This window comes from Fundulus heteroclitus, chromosome 10 (genome assembly GCF_011125445.2).
Source record: "Fundulus heteroclitus isolate FHET01 chromosome 10, MU-UCD_Fhet_4.1, whole genome shotgun sequence".
Lineage (NCBI taxonomy): Eukaryota > Metazoa > Chordata > Actinopteri > Cyprinodontiformes > Fundulidae > Fundulus > Fundulus heteroclitus.
Genome location: NC_046370.1, coordinates 19,473,157 through 19,488,311, shown reverse-complemented (window position 1 = coordinate 19,488,311; position 15,155 = coordinate 19,473,157). Strand labels below are relative to the sequence as shown.

Below are 15,155 nucleotides of genomic sequence, written 5' to 3'. Positions count from 1 at the left end.
CCAAAAAAAGGTTTAAAAAAACAAGTGGACTTCTATTCTGAAGCTGAAGACGTTTTGCTTCACATCCAGGAAGCTTTCTCGATATTTTGGATTGATCGTGACCTGGATGACTGAGAATCTTTACCAGAGTATTCTTTAGACCTATGTTTCTCTCTTTTCATGTCATATTTTTATTTAGTGGTGCTTTATCAATTACATTACAATTATTGCACTGATTAGAACCTGAATATAAAAAATCTGTATATTTTCTGCATATATTTTATTTTGAAAAGCCGAAAAGGAAGTAGTATTTCAAACGCGAGCTCTACGTGCCATTCATTGGTCAGTGAGGAGGAAATAACCGGATGTGGGGCTGTAGCTTGACTAGCTAAGTCCCGAAACGGGAAAACTCTAAAATGTTTAAATTATATAAAAAAAATATGTCTCTAATTCAGTATTCATCGACGTTTCAATGGAATATCGTTCCGACGCGTTGTATTTGGACTGCTGTGATTTCTATGGCCGAAATTCGTCTACAAAATGTAATTAGTCGTCATTAGCAAAGAGAATAGACCGTTAGCCACCGTGGAGCTAACGTAAGGACAAAAGCATGTTGTTTTTTGTCACTGTATTGCTAAAACGAAATTTCGGTGGCACGTAATTACAGCAACGATATAAGAACAACGCAGGTTGACACAACACACAACGTCGCATATAACACATATGCGACAAGCTGGAGTGTAGGCCGCTTTAAGATTGTATCTACGGTCATTATAACATGAAAGACGTTTCCAAAGTTTCCATCGTTGAGGCTTTTATTAAAAGTTCGTGGTTAAGTTCCTCAGGACAATTCCACCATCCATCCTCTGGGGATGACCGCATCCTTTGTGGACATCTCTGACCTTGTCCATCTGAGCACCGAGATACTGAGGACAGTTACGGAGGGGACAGCTTCTCATCAAGGTGTCAGTCTTCGCTTCAGCTCTTATACTGTTTGTGTTTCTGTTAGTGGACTTTATCTGATCCCATGCTGATTTTATTTATTTATTTTTAAATCTGATTCTAGTTTCAGGTTGCAGAAAAAAAGCACATGGTTGAAACCTTGACCTACTAGAACAAGGTTAGTCGCTAGAATTGTGAAGAGGAGAATCCAGAGTGGGGCAAGGATGTCTGAGACCATGAAGGTGGAAGCAGACGACCCGGGAGGACTGAGTTCAGTGTCCTCCATACCTGCAGCATCCTCATCAGAACTGGAGCAGAAACAAGACAGCAAAGATCTCAGTAAGTGTCACACATTCATTCTTCTGGATCAGAGTAAACTAACTCAAGCTGAATATAAATGTGTGGAAAATATATAAATGTGTGTAACTCATTCCGTGTCTTTGTGTCACATCCGAATTTTTGTCATCCTTTTATCACTGCTATTTGTCCTTTCATCTGAACACTAGTAATCAGCTCACAGCTTCTTTCACTTGTTTATTTTTATACTCCAAATGAAAGCAGGCAATCCCACAGCCAAGCTGAGTTTCTAAGAGAGAAGACAAATCAGCTAACGATCTGGTTTCTTCTATGATGCAAATGTTTATTTATTCACACATGAATTCTCTGGGAGGGAAAAAAATATCTACACGTATTAGGGATGAAATTATAATTACAAAATCTCCAACAGTTTGTGTTTCCTTTTTTTAAAGTTCATGAATGTTTTTCTTTTTATCTCTGTTTTTCATATCCCAAATAGCATGCTGCTTTTGGGACAAAATACAGATACCAAACTGCTTATAAACTTCTTATAAAGTGCAACGTCAACACACACTTACTGAATTCACAAACAAAGCGTAATTGGATTATAGGTAAAGTCATGAATAGGTTAACAGGTGCCAGAGCTTCAACAGGACTTAACTGTTAACATCCAAACATACAGAGGAAAAAATAGCTCAATTGCTAAAAAAGTTACTTAAAAAATAAAAATCTGCTACATTCAGCTGTCCATTAAGAAATTGCCATAACTTGGTTTATGCTTGATGCATGGATGTGTGGAAATGAGATGCACTGATTCCTTGTATAAAATATAAAATACAAATACAAAAATGTAAAAAAAAAACAATAAAGATAAAATAATTAAATTAAATAATGAATAATACAAACACGTGTGGAAATATGTGCATAATGGCACTTTGTTAAAAAACATAAATCTCACTGCACAACTGGAGGAAGGTCTGAACTTTTTTTCTAGAACAATTTACAGTATTTAAAATTTTGGAAAAAGATCAATTGCACAACTGTGATACAAAGTTCTATCTGTTATTAAATAAGTGACTACTAACTACACTATTGCTTTAAAAAAAGAAACATAGATCTAACTGTACAACGGCTTAAATGTTGGTTGTAATGTGGAGGCCTCAAAATGAGCAAAAGAAGCACAATAAGCAAACCACCACGCTCTAATACAAAGGTTGTTTCTAATCATCACAAATTTCTGTATTTAGATGGTATTTATACACTCCAAGACCTTTCCTGCTCGTAAAATAGTTGTAAAGAAGGATGGGGGGTGGGGGGGTCTATATTAGCCCGGCTAATAGATCTTGTTGTGTGGCACAATAACCAGAAAACGCATTAAAAGGGGTTCTGTCTGAAAAATGCCAAGCCCAAAAAAGCTAAATCACGTTCAAAAAACACAACCCTAACTCAGGAAAGTTACAAGTGACTTTAGAGAAAAACAAGCCCACAGTTGCTTGTTTTTAGCGGACTATGCAACACTGAAGCCCACATAAACACACCTTATGAATTGTATGGGTTTTTTTTAGCTGAGAAAAAGCCAAATAAATATAGCCTACCTGCAGAGACGCTACAGTGGTTGGTATCAAGTCTGGACATTCAAATTTTGGCTGCTTACCACAGAGGAAATGGAGAGCACATAGCACTCTTTGGTCAGATTACATAGTAATCTTGGTTACAAGCTTGTATCCAATACTGATATTTCTTGCCAGTCTTTCAGGGTTTAGGAAAATCAATGATAAAACTCCCTCCATTGGTTACAATCATCATATTGCGAGTCACTCCAGTAGATACAGGTAAACAATTCAAGCTGACTGTGGTGCATGCATATTGGCACTGAAGCAGCGTAGGGTCCACCCATCCCTCGCTCCGTCCCCCCTGCTTTTACAGCCTGTCTGTCAAACAACCTTGGCAGAAAGCTATATGCACTGCTACAGGTAGAGGGCCCAATACCCACAGGTGGAGTAGTGCGTTAGGCGCTGTGAACATTATCAGTCCAGAGGGGGCTCTCATGCCGCCCTAGATGAGAAGCCACTTTGGGCGGCTGCCCCGGTCGCACATATCAGAAACTGCCACTTAAGATTATCTTACGAGCCACACCAATAGTTGCCACCTGCTGGAAGGGGAAGATCGGGGCAAAAATCTGCCTAAAAATCCAGCCATTATTCAGCAAATGTGTTTCCATGTCCCGTTTTGAGCATTAACTCTTTTTTGTAAAATTCAAAATCCACTTCCAGCGAGTGTTAAAACTTTTTGTGTGAAATTGAGGAAGTATTTTTTTTGATCCTGCCGTTTCCATCGACCTTTTCTAATCCAATATTTAATTGATGGCAACTCGGATAGTAAGCAGTACTGCAAATGTTAATCAGAAACAATAGTACTTTAAATTATTAATACTTTTTTGCAATTCACATCATGTATAGGGACGGTTGTCCCTTTGGCTAACTCCATTAGACTCACGTTTAGTTTAGTCACAGTATACACTGAGTAATTTTGCACTTGAAAAGCATTTTAAACAGACTTCTATCTGAAGAATGAATTCATTCATTACACTTGTGTGATCTTTATCTTAAATTTAAAGAAGAAAGGAACCCCTTATGCATCTCACATTATGATTTATCTATCATCAGAAAACCAGTTACACTTCAGTCAAGGATCATAAATGGAAGAGTCACCAAGAACTAATAATCAATTATTATTTATGATTAGTCAAACTGACTGTTGTTTTCAATGGTTTGAGTAAAACAAAATACAATACAAAAACACATGGAAAAACTAGTATGTCATTAATTCTGCTTCAAAGTCACAGAAATTTTTTTCTAAAAAAAAAAAAAGTTTTTTTAAATAAAATAGTAAACGTTTAAAATATTTAGTTATTAGATATTTAGCTAAGTTTAATGTCCTTTCAGGTATTTAAAGAAATATGGTAATCTAAGTACTAATCATAATTTTAACTTAAGTGAAAGAGTTTGGAAGAAAAGAGAAATCCCAGAGGTAAATTTCCCACCACTAGAAAACACCTTAGCAGAAGACGTAGAATGCCTTAAGGCCCCCACATATTTGCGCAGACAGGTACGCACAGAGCTAAACCTTTACTACCGCATATGCGGTTTCAACCTATAAACTGTTCGACAGCAACAAGTCTTCACATCGAACACTTTTATATGTGACACTGAGCTTGATAGATTGAGCCGCTCTGAGCAGACGCGCATCCTTCAACCTATGACAGTTTATAGGTTGAAGGATGCGCATCATCACAGTCCGTTTCTCTGTGCGCACTGACAGGTGTGTGGTGGGTACCTGCTGGGCAAAAAAAAACTGCTCTAGGTGCTTAACTCGCTAATCAAACATTTTACCATCCCTTCCCCCGCTTCTCCCCACTGGCAGAAAGTGTGGGAATTGTAGAAATTTGTCAGAAGAAGTGTAGGCAATAGGTACGCTTGTCTCTGACGAGTAAAATGCCACGGGGAGTCAGCGTGGCTCATAGTATGTGCACAGTATGCCCGAGTATGTGAGAGCCTTTACTGTCGTCCTAATCTTATCGCATCATCTCTCAATGAACTGGACTGGGTCTCTTAACTTGAAGTCCCAACGTCTGTCTGGTGTATGGGATATATACTTCTCTAATTCAATTCAATTCAATTTTATTTATATAGCGCCAATTCATGAAACATGTCATCTCGAGGCACTTTACAAAGTCAAATTCAATCAGATTATACAGATTGGTCAAATATTTCCTATATAAGGGAACCAGTTGATTGCTTCAAAGTCCCGACAAGCAGCATTCACTCCTGGAGAAGTGTAGAGCTTCAGGGAGAGTTGTCTGCATTGTCCATGGCTTTGCAGCAATCCCTCATACTGAGCAAGCATGAAGCGACAGTGGAAAGAAAAACCACCCATTAACGGGAAGGAAAACCTCCGGCAGAACCGGGCTTAGTATGAACGGTCATCTGCCTCGACCGACTGGGGTTACAGAAGACAGAGCAGAGACCCAACAAGAGAGACAAAAAGGCACAGAAGCACACATTGATCCAGTAATCTGTTCTACATTAGATGGTAACAGAACGTCAGATCAGGTGTACCTACTGTGAAGAAAAAGAGAGAGAGCAAAAAGTTAAAAGCTGAAATGACATCAATGCAATGCAAAACTAGAAAACAGTAAAAATCAGTAGAGTGAAATGCAAAGTGCTTTCCTCTGTAATGTTTCCCCTTTGTCTCTGCAATGCTTTTCTTTCCTCTGTTTTTTGTTTTGTTCATGTACAGCACTTTGAATTGTCTTGTTACTGAAAAGTGCTTTATAAATAAACTTGCCTTGCCATATGTTGGTCCAGATGCTTAACGACAAAATTTAGCCGCATGTTATGCCAAATTCAAGAAATGCTGCAAGGCTTATGATGCAAACAAAAACATTTATCATAAAAAAAACTACCAATATGATAATTTGTCTTCTATTACGGACTGTGAAATTGCTATTGTTATGTGGTTCTGTTTCCCTCTCTGTCTGCCTGAGGAACTGGCAGCTGATGGGTTAGTCATCAAGAGGCAATGAGTCAATCCCTTGTCGGATTTGGAAAACATGTGCCCAAAGACAATTAGTGAAATGTGTTTTGTTTATGTCAATTGTATTCCGGTGATCATTGATGTTCATGTGTGTTTCAATCTACCCAGTCCGTCAGATGTTGGTGATTAAAGTGGTTCCCAGTGACTGGAGTCCCAATTTGGATGAACAGGACCCAGAGCCCCCCAGCATAAAAGAGGAAGAGGAGGAACTGTGGATCTGTCAGGAGGAAGAGCATCTTAATATGAAGATTGAAGATGAAGGGAAACCTCACTTTTCAGCGCTTCACCAAATCAAAACCGAAGACGACAGAGAAACTGAGGCGCCAATCAGCAGCTCAACTAAACAGCTAAAGATAGAATCTAAAGGAGAAGACTATGGAGGCCCAGAAAGGGACAAAAACACATATCCAGTATGTTCCTACCAACATAAGAAGATTACTGTTAACAGAAGAGGTAAATCCTCTAAACTGTGTTCCAAACGTGTGGCTCAGATGGGATTACATACTGGAGAGAAACCATTTGGTTGCAATACGTGCGGCAAAAGATTCAAACGTCAGACCCACGTTAAACTCCACATGAATATTCACATTGAAAAAAGAGAACATAACTGTGGGCTTTGTGGTAAAGGATTTAAAGCAAAGCATTTTCTTCAGACTCACATGAGACTCCACACTGGGGAGAGACCATTTCCTTGCAGTGATTGTGGTAGAAGGTTCCATTCTAAGACAGTTCTTAAAAGTCACATGGAGGTGCACTCTGGAGAAAAGGCTTTTTCCTGCGATGTTTGTGGTTCCAGATTTAAAAGGAAGGAAACTCTTAAGAAGCACTTGTGGATCCACACCACAGAGAAACAGTTTGTTTGTAATCTTTGCAGTAAAGGGTTTTCACAACAAAATGGTCTAAGGATTCACATGCGTGCTCACAGCGGGCAGAAACTCTTTATCTGTAGTGTTTGTAGTAAAGGATTTTCAGAACAAGAGACTCTGAAGAGACACATGCGTGTTCACACAGGAGAGAAACCGTTTATCTGTAGTTTCTGCTGCAAAGGATTTTCACAACAAATCCATCTTAAGAGACACCTGCATGTTCACACGGGAGAGAAGCAGTATATTTGTGGTCTTTGTAATAAAGAGTTTTCACAACAACATCATCTGAAAAACCACATGGAGGTCCACTCTGCATCATTCAGCTGTAACAGTTGTAGTAAACGTTTTGTGAAAGAAATCCAGTTAATCCGACACGTGAGAGTCCATTCAGAAGAAAGGCCGTTTGGCTGTGACGTCTGTCAGAGCAGATTTAATCAAAAATGTCAGCTTCAAAATCACATGAGGGTCCATTCAGGAGAGAGACCGTTTGTTTGTGATGTTTGCGGTAAAGGGTTTTCACAACAAGGAAATCTGAAGAGGCACATGGTTGTTCACAAGTGCTGCGACTAAGGGCTATTTTGGTAGTTCTGTGATATCCCAAGATTTTTAATGTTTTCTGAAACTTTATTTTGTCTGCAAACCTGTGAATGCCATGATACCTACTTTTTCATAAACTGGGCAAGACATTTAACCCTCATTGCCTGCTAGCAGTGATCAGAGGGCCCTGTGGCGCCGAGTATGGCAGCCTCGCTTCTGTCAGTCTGTGGCTACAAATGTAGTTTACCATTCATCAGTGTGTGAATGTGTGTGTGAATGGCTGAATGTAGAGTGAACCACTTTGGGGTCCTCAGGGCTTGATTAAAAAAAACCCGCTATACAAGTACATGCCACTTACCATTATTTTAATTTATTAGACTATATATTTTTTCTTTTTGCATAATAAAAAAAATATTTGCACTTGTAAGTACAGATTGTGTGTATGTCATTCTTTTGGCATTACGAAATAAATGTTCACGTATTTCGAAATAAAAAAATCAAGAGTTTTAAGCATGTCTATTAAAAAAATAAAATGTGCCCCGGTTTCATCATGAGTAAATCTCTAAAACAATTAGTCTCTTTTACCCTTTTAATAAAATCTGCTTTTTTCATTTATCATGCAGTTGATCTGTATTTATTAGCTCTATATATTAATAGTCTGATATTAAATTGTATTTATATATCAACGTGGTCCTTCCTGTTTTTTATGCTCATTTGAGTGTGATGATGCTCATGACACCTTTATTTCAGTCTAAGAAATATTTTATAAATCTTGCTGAACACAGCCCCCCCCACCCGCACACACACTGAAAAAATAAACCAAATACACAAAATATGACTATTTAACTTGTCAAAAAGTAATTATAGCTTATTTACTTTACCATAACATTTATTTTTTTGCCTAAAATTGTTTTATTTTACTTTTATATTTTTTTATAGAGCTTGCTGAACACAGCCCCTCCCATACTGAAATAATCCATCAAACAGACAAATTATGACTAGTTTACTTACCAAAAAGTGATTATAACATATTTACTGACCCATAAAATGTAATTTCTGCCCAAAATCACTCTGTTTAACTCAAAGGGATTGAATTTTACTGATTATATTCAACACATTTCCTCCCACACTAAAATTATTTTTTGGTGAACCATCACTTCATGGCACAACACCGTAATCAAAAATTTCCAAAGAAAAATAAAACGTGACATACCGCAGCTGGTATTAGAAATAGTGCTCCTTCATTTCCCGACTGCAATCGTGCCACCTAAGATAAATTTAAGTATTGTAGAGAAATTAAATAAAAAATCAGAACAATCAATGGCAAGGCGTATTGTCATAATTTCCTGTGAACAACATTTTCCCAATAATGTACTACTTATATTTACAGATGGTTGAAGAGATCCTGAGACACGTTGAACAGGTTCAACATTTTATGTTCCAGCCAGAGACTTTAGCATTAGAAAAAGAACTTCAGATCAAATATTGGGGTTTTTCACAGAACTATTGACCATTCTTTTGGTTCTCCAGTACATAGAGGAGGAAAGAAATAAAACAAAAAACAGCCCTTTGTAGTAGTTTTGAATGGTAAATCATGAATCAGAACACATATTATTAATGAAATAAGCAGTTTAATGTATAGAATTGAATTGACAGGTGCAAAAAAAATTATTTGGGTTCCAGCATATGTTAATATGGAAGGAAATGAAGTGGCAGACACTCTGGCAAAGCAAGCTATCAAGAAGAAAATATAGAACTACAAGTCCCTCTGAGTAAATTTGAAATTAAATCATTACTCAAGAAATATACACAGACAGCATGGCAGGAGTACTGGGATATACAAGAAACTGGAAGACATTTATACAGTATGCAAAAACACATTGGAAGGAAAGCAAGAGGGAATAGAAAAGAAGAAAATATAATTACTTCATTCAGGATTGGACAAACAGGTCTCAGTTACACCAACAGGAATGTGCTCATTTTGTAGTCAGTCTGAGACAGTGGAACATATTCTTTTTACTGCAATAAACACGATGTCCACAGGAAGCATCTTTTTCAGACATTAAGCAAAGGAAACCATAAGGACTTCACATTATCGGGCCTATTAAACAGTAAATAAGAACATATTCGTGATAGGGTTATCTTATTTTTAAGGGCAACCAGATTGTTTAGTCGAATCTATTTATTTAATTTATTTGTCTCCCCACAATGCCAATTCTCTAGAGCTGCACTCCTGTCTCGCTGGTGGCGGTAATGCACTGCGACAGTTTGTAAAACGCAATAAAATCGAAAAGAAGAGGAAGATTTATAATGGTGTCATTTCCAAATGCAGTGGTGTCTGTCGTGTGGCCCACAGACATAAATGTCTATGGTGTGGCCCCTCCCCGCCGCTTTCTGTTTGCTGCAGAGTTCCTTCTCGTCGGCTTCGCTAAACGCGATGTTTGAGCTCTCTCGGTGGCCGTAGTTCCTTTGCAGCGCGTACAGAGCAGCTTAGGGCGGAGCTGTAGAGGAAGCTGAGTTCCTTCCGCTGCAGCCCAGAAACAACGAAACACCAACAGCTAACTCGGTGAGCATCAGCTTTTACACATCGCGTTAGAGTCTGCTTTATCAGTAGACTGGACTGGGTTGTGTAGGCGGAAAAAATGTAATATTATTATGATCCTCAGCACTGTAGGACGCTGCAACTGAGTGACGTGATTTAAAAAAACAAGCAAAACACAATTCCTTAAAGGTGATCTATTACTTTAAACGTTTAGGATGGGTCTATGGGCTTTACCAAACACGTTCATCGCAATTCCTGCACAACATCAATGATGAGATTCCACCTTCCCAGTTTTGCCTATTTTGACCCATTTAAAATGTGTTTATGTTTTATTCAAATAAGCTGTTGCTGGCTGCAGCTTATTTCCTGAGTCAGACCCAGAAGCAGCTTCTCCTCACATATCCATAATATCACAGTCCCCTATTTCTTGTTTTTTGTTTTAAGGCGACAGGAGCATGACCAGAGCTGCTATAAACTCTTTACATGCTTTCACTGCTAGCTACTCGGCTACCCTAATAACACAGCATTTATTTAAAATCATTGATCAAAAGCTAATAGCAGGGAAATGTCCAGGGACAGCTTATCCAAAGCAGAGATCTTCCGTCTTGTCACCCCCTATAGGCTATCAGTAGCGTTAGATTGTGCTGAAGGACAAATCATGATTATGCCAAACAGCAATGCAATACACACAAGACAAATCATTTAGGGACAACACTTTCCTTCGGTAGAAGTCTTTTTGTAAATCTTGCCTTGTACTGTTGGTAGTTTTCCAAACAGTCCTTCCTTGGCAAAGTGAAGGAAGGTGGTCCTTGGCTGCCATCAAAAATTAAAATTAAGCCACCCATCTCCGTTTTCCGGAACTAGGAGAATGTGCACGGACACGTGAAGTTTATTTGAGCCAACAACAAAACATTTGTCCTTTCTGTTGTGCAGCTGCATACACTGTAGATCTGCTTCTGTTCTGAAAATGAAGTGAATATGCATGGTGCGCTAGGTGAAGGGTGGGGCTCAGCTGGGGTTGCAGATGTGGGACAGTGGCCACACCGATTGTGACACATTTGGGGTGTTTTTGAAATGGCTATTTTTTAGACGTCATTTACATAAAGGTAGAACCAGAAGACCCCAGAGGGCCCAGTTTGGTGTCCCCTATACATGCAGTCTCCCCATCAGAACTGGAGCAGAAGCAAGACTGCAAAGATCTTAGTAAGTGACGCACGTTTCTCTGGTTGGAGCAAATTAACACTGGTTGGAAGTCATAAAAAAGCTGCTGAACTGCAGAAAGAATTGATTTGATAAATATATATTTTAAAATACCCCAGCAGTCATCGCAGTCGAGGCAGACTTTACCATGGACAAAGTAATTTCTAACACATTATGTAAGTACAAATACTGTTAAATACAACATGTCAGACCAATGATCTGTGGTGAGTGATTAGATCAGCAGCTTGTGAAATGCAGACCATGAGGGTAATTTCCGCTTTGTTTTAAAACTAACATTTAAAGACGATAATATTCAAGTTAAAGGTTAACTCTAAGACAAAGCATGAAATAACAACTTAAAATATCCATGAGAGGGTTAAGAATGGTTTTAGATTGTAAACATGAAAGTTATAATAAAACAATCATAATTGTCCACAAAAAAGATATATATTTAAAGTACACCAAAAGTTTGTGATGATTGGGCTTCTAAAACTTAATAATTATTAATAATAGGAATTAATAATTAACATTAACCAAAATAACCATAAGCATTTAAGGATTTGTCTATACCTAGTAACTATTAATAATTAGGATTTATTTAATAATTATTAATCAAAATTACCATACACTGTAGCTTATCAACTGTTGGGTATAATTTAAGCACTAACATTCAGACAGCAAATAAAACACGTTTCTCTTTATCTATATGAGATTTTATTAAACCAAATAGCTCTGACACAAACTACCAGAGTCATAAACTTTGAACTATTTAGAAACACACATGTATTAACTATTAATCAAAGGAAGGATGGGAAATGCTCAATTGAGAACCAGTGAGTAACTAAATTTAGACCTGCACAAGCTCATGTTTAAGAGCGATGCTGTGGCAGCAGACGTCACCAGCAGGAAGACAACTCAGGCGTGGCTTTAGTCTCTTGGTCGCTGACAGACAACTCCCCAGACCAAGAGCCTTCACACCAAGCACCACACAGTAAACGGGAGGTAAGAGAGCGAACAAAGGATTTTTCAACTCAGCAGATCCGAAACTCAACTACTGGTCTACCTCAAAAACAGTAAAACGTCTAAAATCGGCCTCATAGTTAATTCAGAATCGGCCAGCTGCCATGAGTGATAATCACATTCAGTGATAATCACATTCACAGAAACCTTGCATATGACCACTCAGCTCATAGTCTGAGGGAACAGTTCAAGCACACAGTGGTAGTCCTGGACTGTCCTCCTAAAACCTACTTTATCCTGCTCAAGCTTTGAAGAAAAAAATAACAAACAAATTTACTTGTTGACGTCTTCTGCCGGCTGGTAATGGATCTTGGGTCTGCTGAATGGCTCGGGGCTGTGTAGATTTAGTTCAGTCAAGCAAAAACGATGACTGGAAAAACTAAATGAGGATGCCTTTGGTCTCCTTGGAAAATCTCTGTTAGATTTTTTTTACACCGGGACAGCAAAACCGCTTTGATCCACTATTTTGAGGTTTCATTTGGAAAGGGGTTGAATATCAAATGGTATTAAACATCTAGATTTCAAAGGTGTAGTGAGCATTCTTCTTTGAAGGAATGAAACGGTGCAAGACAAGTTTCTCAAAACCGCATCATGGACGCCTTCAAAGTACCTGAGAAATAAGAGGTACCTCTTTTGCTGCAGTGTAAAAACTGTTGTAATGATTAGGGCTGTCACGATAATTAATAAATCAATTAATCGCACGATAAATTTTAATCATATGATTAATTAAAATAAGCACAATAATTTGTGTATGCATGCTTGCTTTTTTTTACCTTTAGGTTTCCCTCTCCTCTCTCTAAGACAGGGTAACAAAAGGTCTCACTACGATGCATCGGTGTCTACTCACCACTTCCTTGTTTCCTCAGTGTATGAGGAGTTCAATCTTGTTTCAGGCAGGCACATGCTTAAAGTGTTGCATGAGAGCCTCGTAAGAGAGAGCCAGAGAAACGCTAGCTGGAAAAGAAAATGGAATTAGTGTCAAAGCCAAACCAGACCACTGTTGTGTGGGAGTTTTTTTGGATTTAAGCCAAATGATGACGGCCAACCATTTATTCTATCTGAGCCGTTATGTTGAGAGGAAATACTTGCGTTATTATGCCATTATCATATTAGTTGAAAAAGGTCTCCAAATGACAATATTGTGGTGTATTACGATAATTTTCAGGAAAATTTATCGTCCAGCTAAATTTGTTACCATGAAAGGCCTAGTAAAGATGTCCGCAGGCTCCTTTTATACTGTGTGAGCGGAGCTAAGACTGCTAGGAGATGTAGGCATAGTCCAGTGAAGTGACCGCAAAGCCTGCCAGGACATTACGGCACAGTGTTTTCTTTAATAGATCCAACAACACAAACAGGCTCCCTGACCTGAAATCAGAGATTCTTCTTTGTTTGCTTTGAATAGTGTTAAGATTTATGCTGTGAACTGTGCTTTTATTTCCACAGGTCAGTAAAGGGAAATGACTTGTTAATTGAGATCCAATGGGCTGTGTTGTTTATGTCAGGTGTTATGGTGAATAAAAAGGCAATTACTGGTGGGTCTCCACGCCCCCTCCTCTCTTTTAATTGAGTGCGAGTACTGCGTGATGTCTTCTGTCAAAAGAAAACTGCAGAGCAAGGGGTCTAACTACATCTGCTAACAAATGGGTTCCTTCTCTTATAAATAAACTTAGACCCAGATACATTTATTTAAGAAAAACAGCCTGTTTTTCTTGGTCTGATGTGATTTGTGTGCGCATCTAATGTGAGAAGCTCGTTAAGTGTTTATATTGACATACATATGGTGCACTTTGCATCCCTGTCATCATTAAGCAGTATAAAATAATCCCACACCGTACTCACTTTTAAAAAATTACACGTGTTTCTGGAATGGCTTTGCCATGATTACTTTTCTTACAACTATCATTATGTGCCTCCGCTTAAGGATGAGCAGCGGTGACCTCTTCTGCATGGCGGTCACACTACAACATTGAAGGAAGCTCCGTCTAAGCGGACATTATTAGTCAATTGGATGGAACAAACCATAATCTAATAAAGCATTATTCGACAATTGTATATCGATTATTTTTTTGCATTCCTAATTGTGACCAAACCATTTCTTGGATGGCTTAAAGCCATTGCATTACCAGATCAGTTGAAAACCAAATGCGGTAGATTGGAGTGGAACTAGGAGAGGACGAGAAGAGTGGTGCAAGGTAGACGGGGGCCATTGAAAAATCCCATTAAACTTCTCCGCTTGAGGCAGAGACTGAATCCCAAACCAAAAGGGGCAATCCACATTTTTCCAATCAAGGACCATGGCCTCAGACTGAGACCAGCCAACTTTAATCCTGGCTGCTTCACACTCAGCAGAAAACTGCTCCAGTGCATATTGGAGGTCATGGCTTGAAGAAGCCAACAGAACCACATCATCTGCAAAAAGCAAAGATGTGATCCTGCGGTTCCCAAACCAGACACCTTCCTCTCTACAATATACCCTCGGGAACATGGTCATAAGCCTTCTCCAGATCCACAAAACACATATAGACTGGAGACATACTCTCATGATCCCCTCATCAATTTTGTGAGGGTAATGATATGGTATACTATTCCACCGCCTGGACGAAAGTCATAGTGAATTGAATTCTCGTATTTCTCTGGCTCTGCCTCCTTCCTTGGGGACACGGTGACCAGGTTGAAGAGATCCTCAAAGTGCTACTTCCACCAGCCAACAATGTCTTCAGTTTGAGTCCGCAGTTCCCCTTCCAACGCATACACAGTTTGGGATGATCCTTATTTCTCTTTTCTGAGTCGCAGAATGGTTCATTGAGGCCGTTTTTAGCTTACGCAACCACAGACCCTGCTGTTTTTACCTGTATCGTTCAACCCCACACAGCAGCTCTGGCTCCTTATCCATCAGGGTGGTGACATTTCATGTCCCTAAAACCAGTTTATGCCACCAGAGATTAGCACGCCAAGGCTTGCCACCCAACCTTTATTGCACCAGATCTCAATGTTCCTCTTTGCAGGTGGTGGGCCCACATAGAGGGGACCTCCTGTAGCCTCTTTGAGCTGAGCCCGGCCGAGACCCAGGAGCAAAGTCTCGGCCACCATTTTTTAGACTGTTAGAAGCACTCATAATTGTCCATTTGTGTTTTTCGTATTTCCAGTCTATCAGATGCTTGTGATTAAAGAAGAGG

At 39.0% G+C, this 15,155-nt stretch overlaps 1 protein-coding gene across 5 annotated transcripts in view; it reads left to right on the top strand.

The window, feature by feature from the left end:
- The first annotated feature begins 309 nt into the window (after positions 1-309).
- The window catches only part of LOC105939494 (zinc finger protein OZF), a 58,551-nt gene continuing 43,705 nt past the window's right edge, over positions 310-15,155 (top strand). For 2 of the 5 annotated variants that reach the window (XM_036142229.1, XM_036142227.1), the window contains exons 1-2: positions 311-942; positions 1,046-1,260. In XM_036142229.1, the coding sequence (XP_035998122.1) occupies positions 1,146-1,260 (115 nt within the window). In that variant the 5' untranslated portion in view covers positions 311-942; positions 1,046-1,145. Of the gene's footprint in view, positions 943-1,045; positions 1,261-5,922; positions 7,898-15,155 lie in introns of those variants that run through there. The other 3 variants (XM_012881690.3, XM_036142230.1, XM_036142226.1) reach the window with 3 other exon arrangements.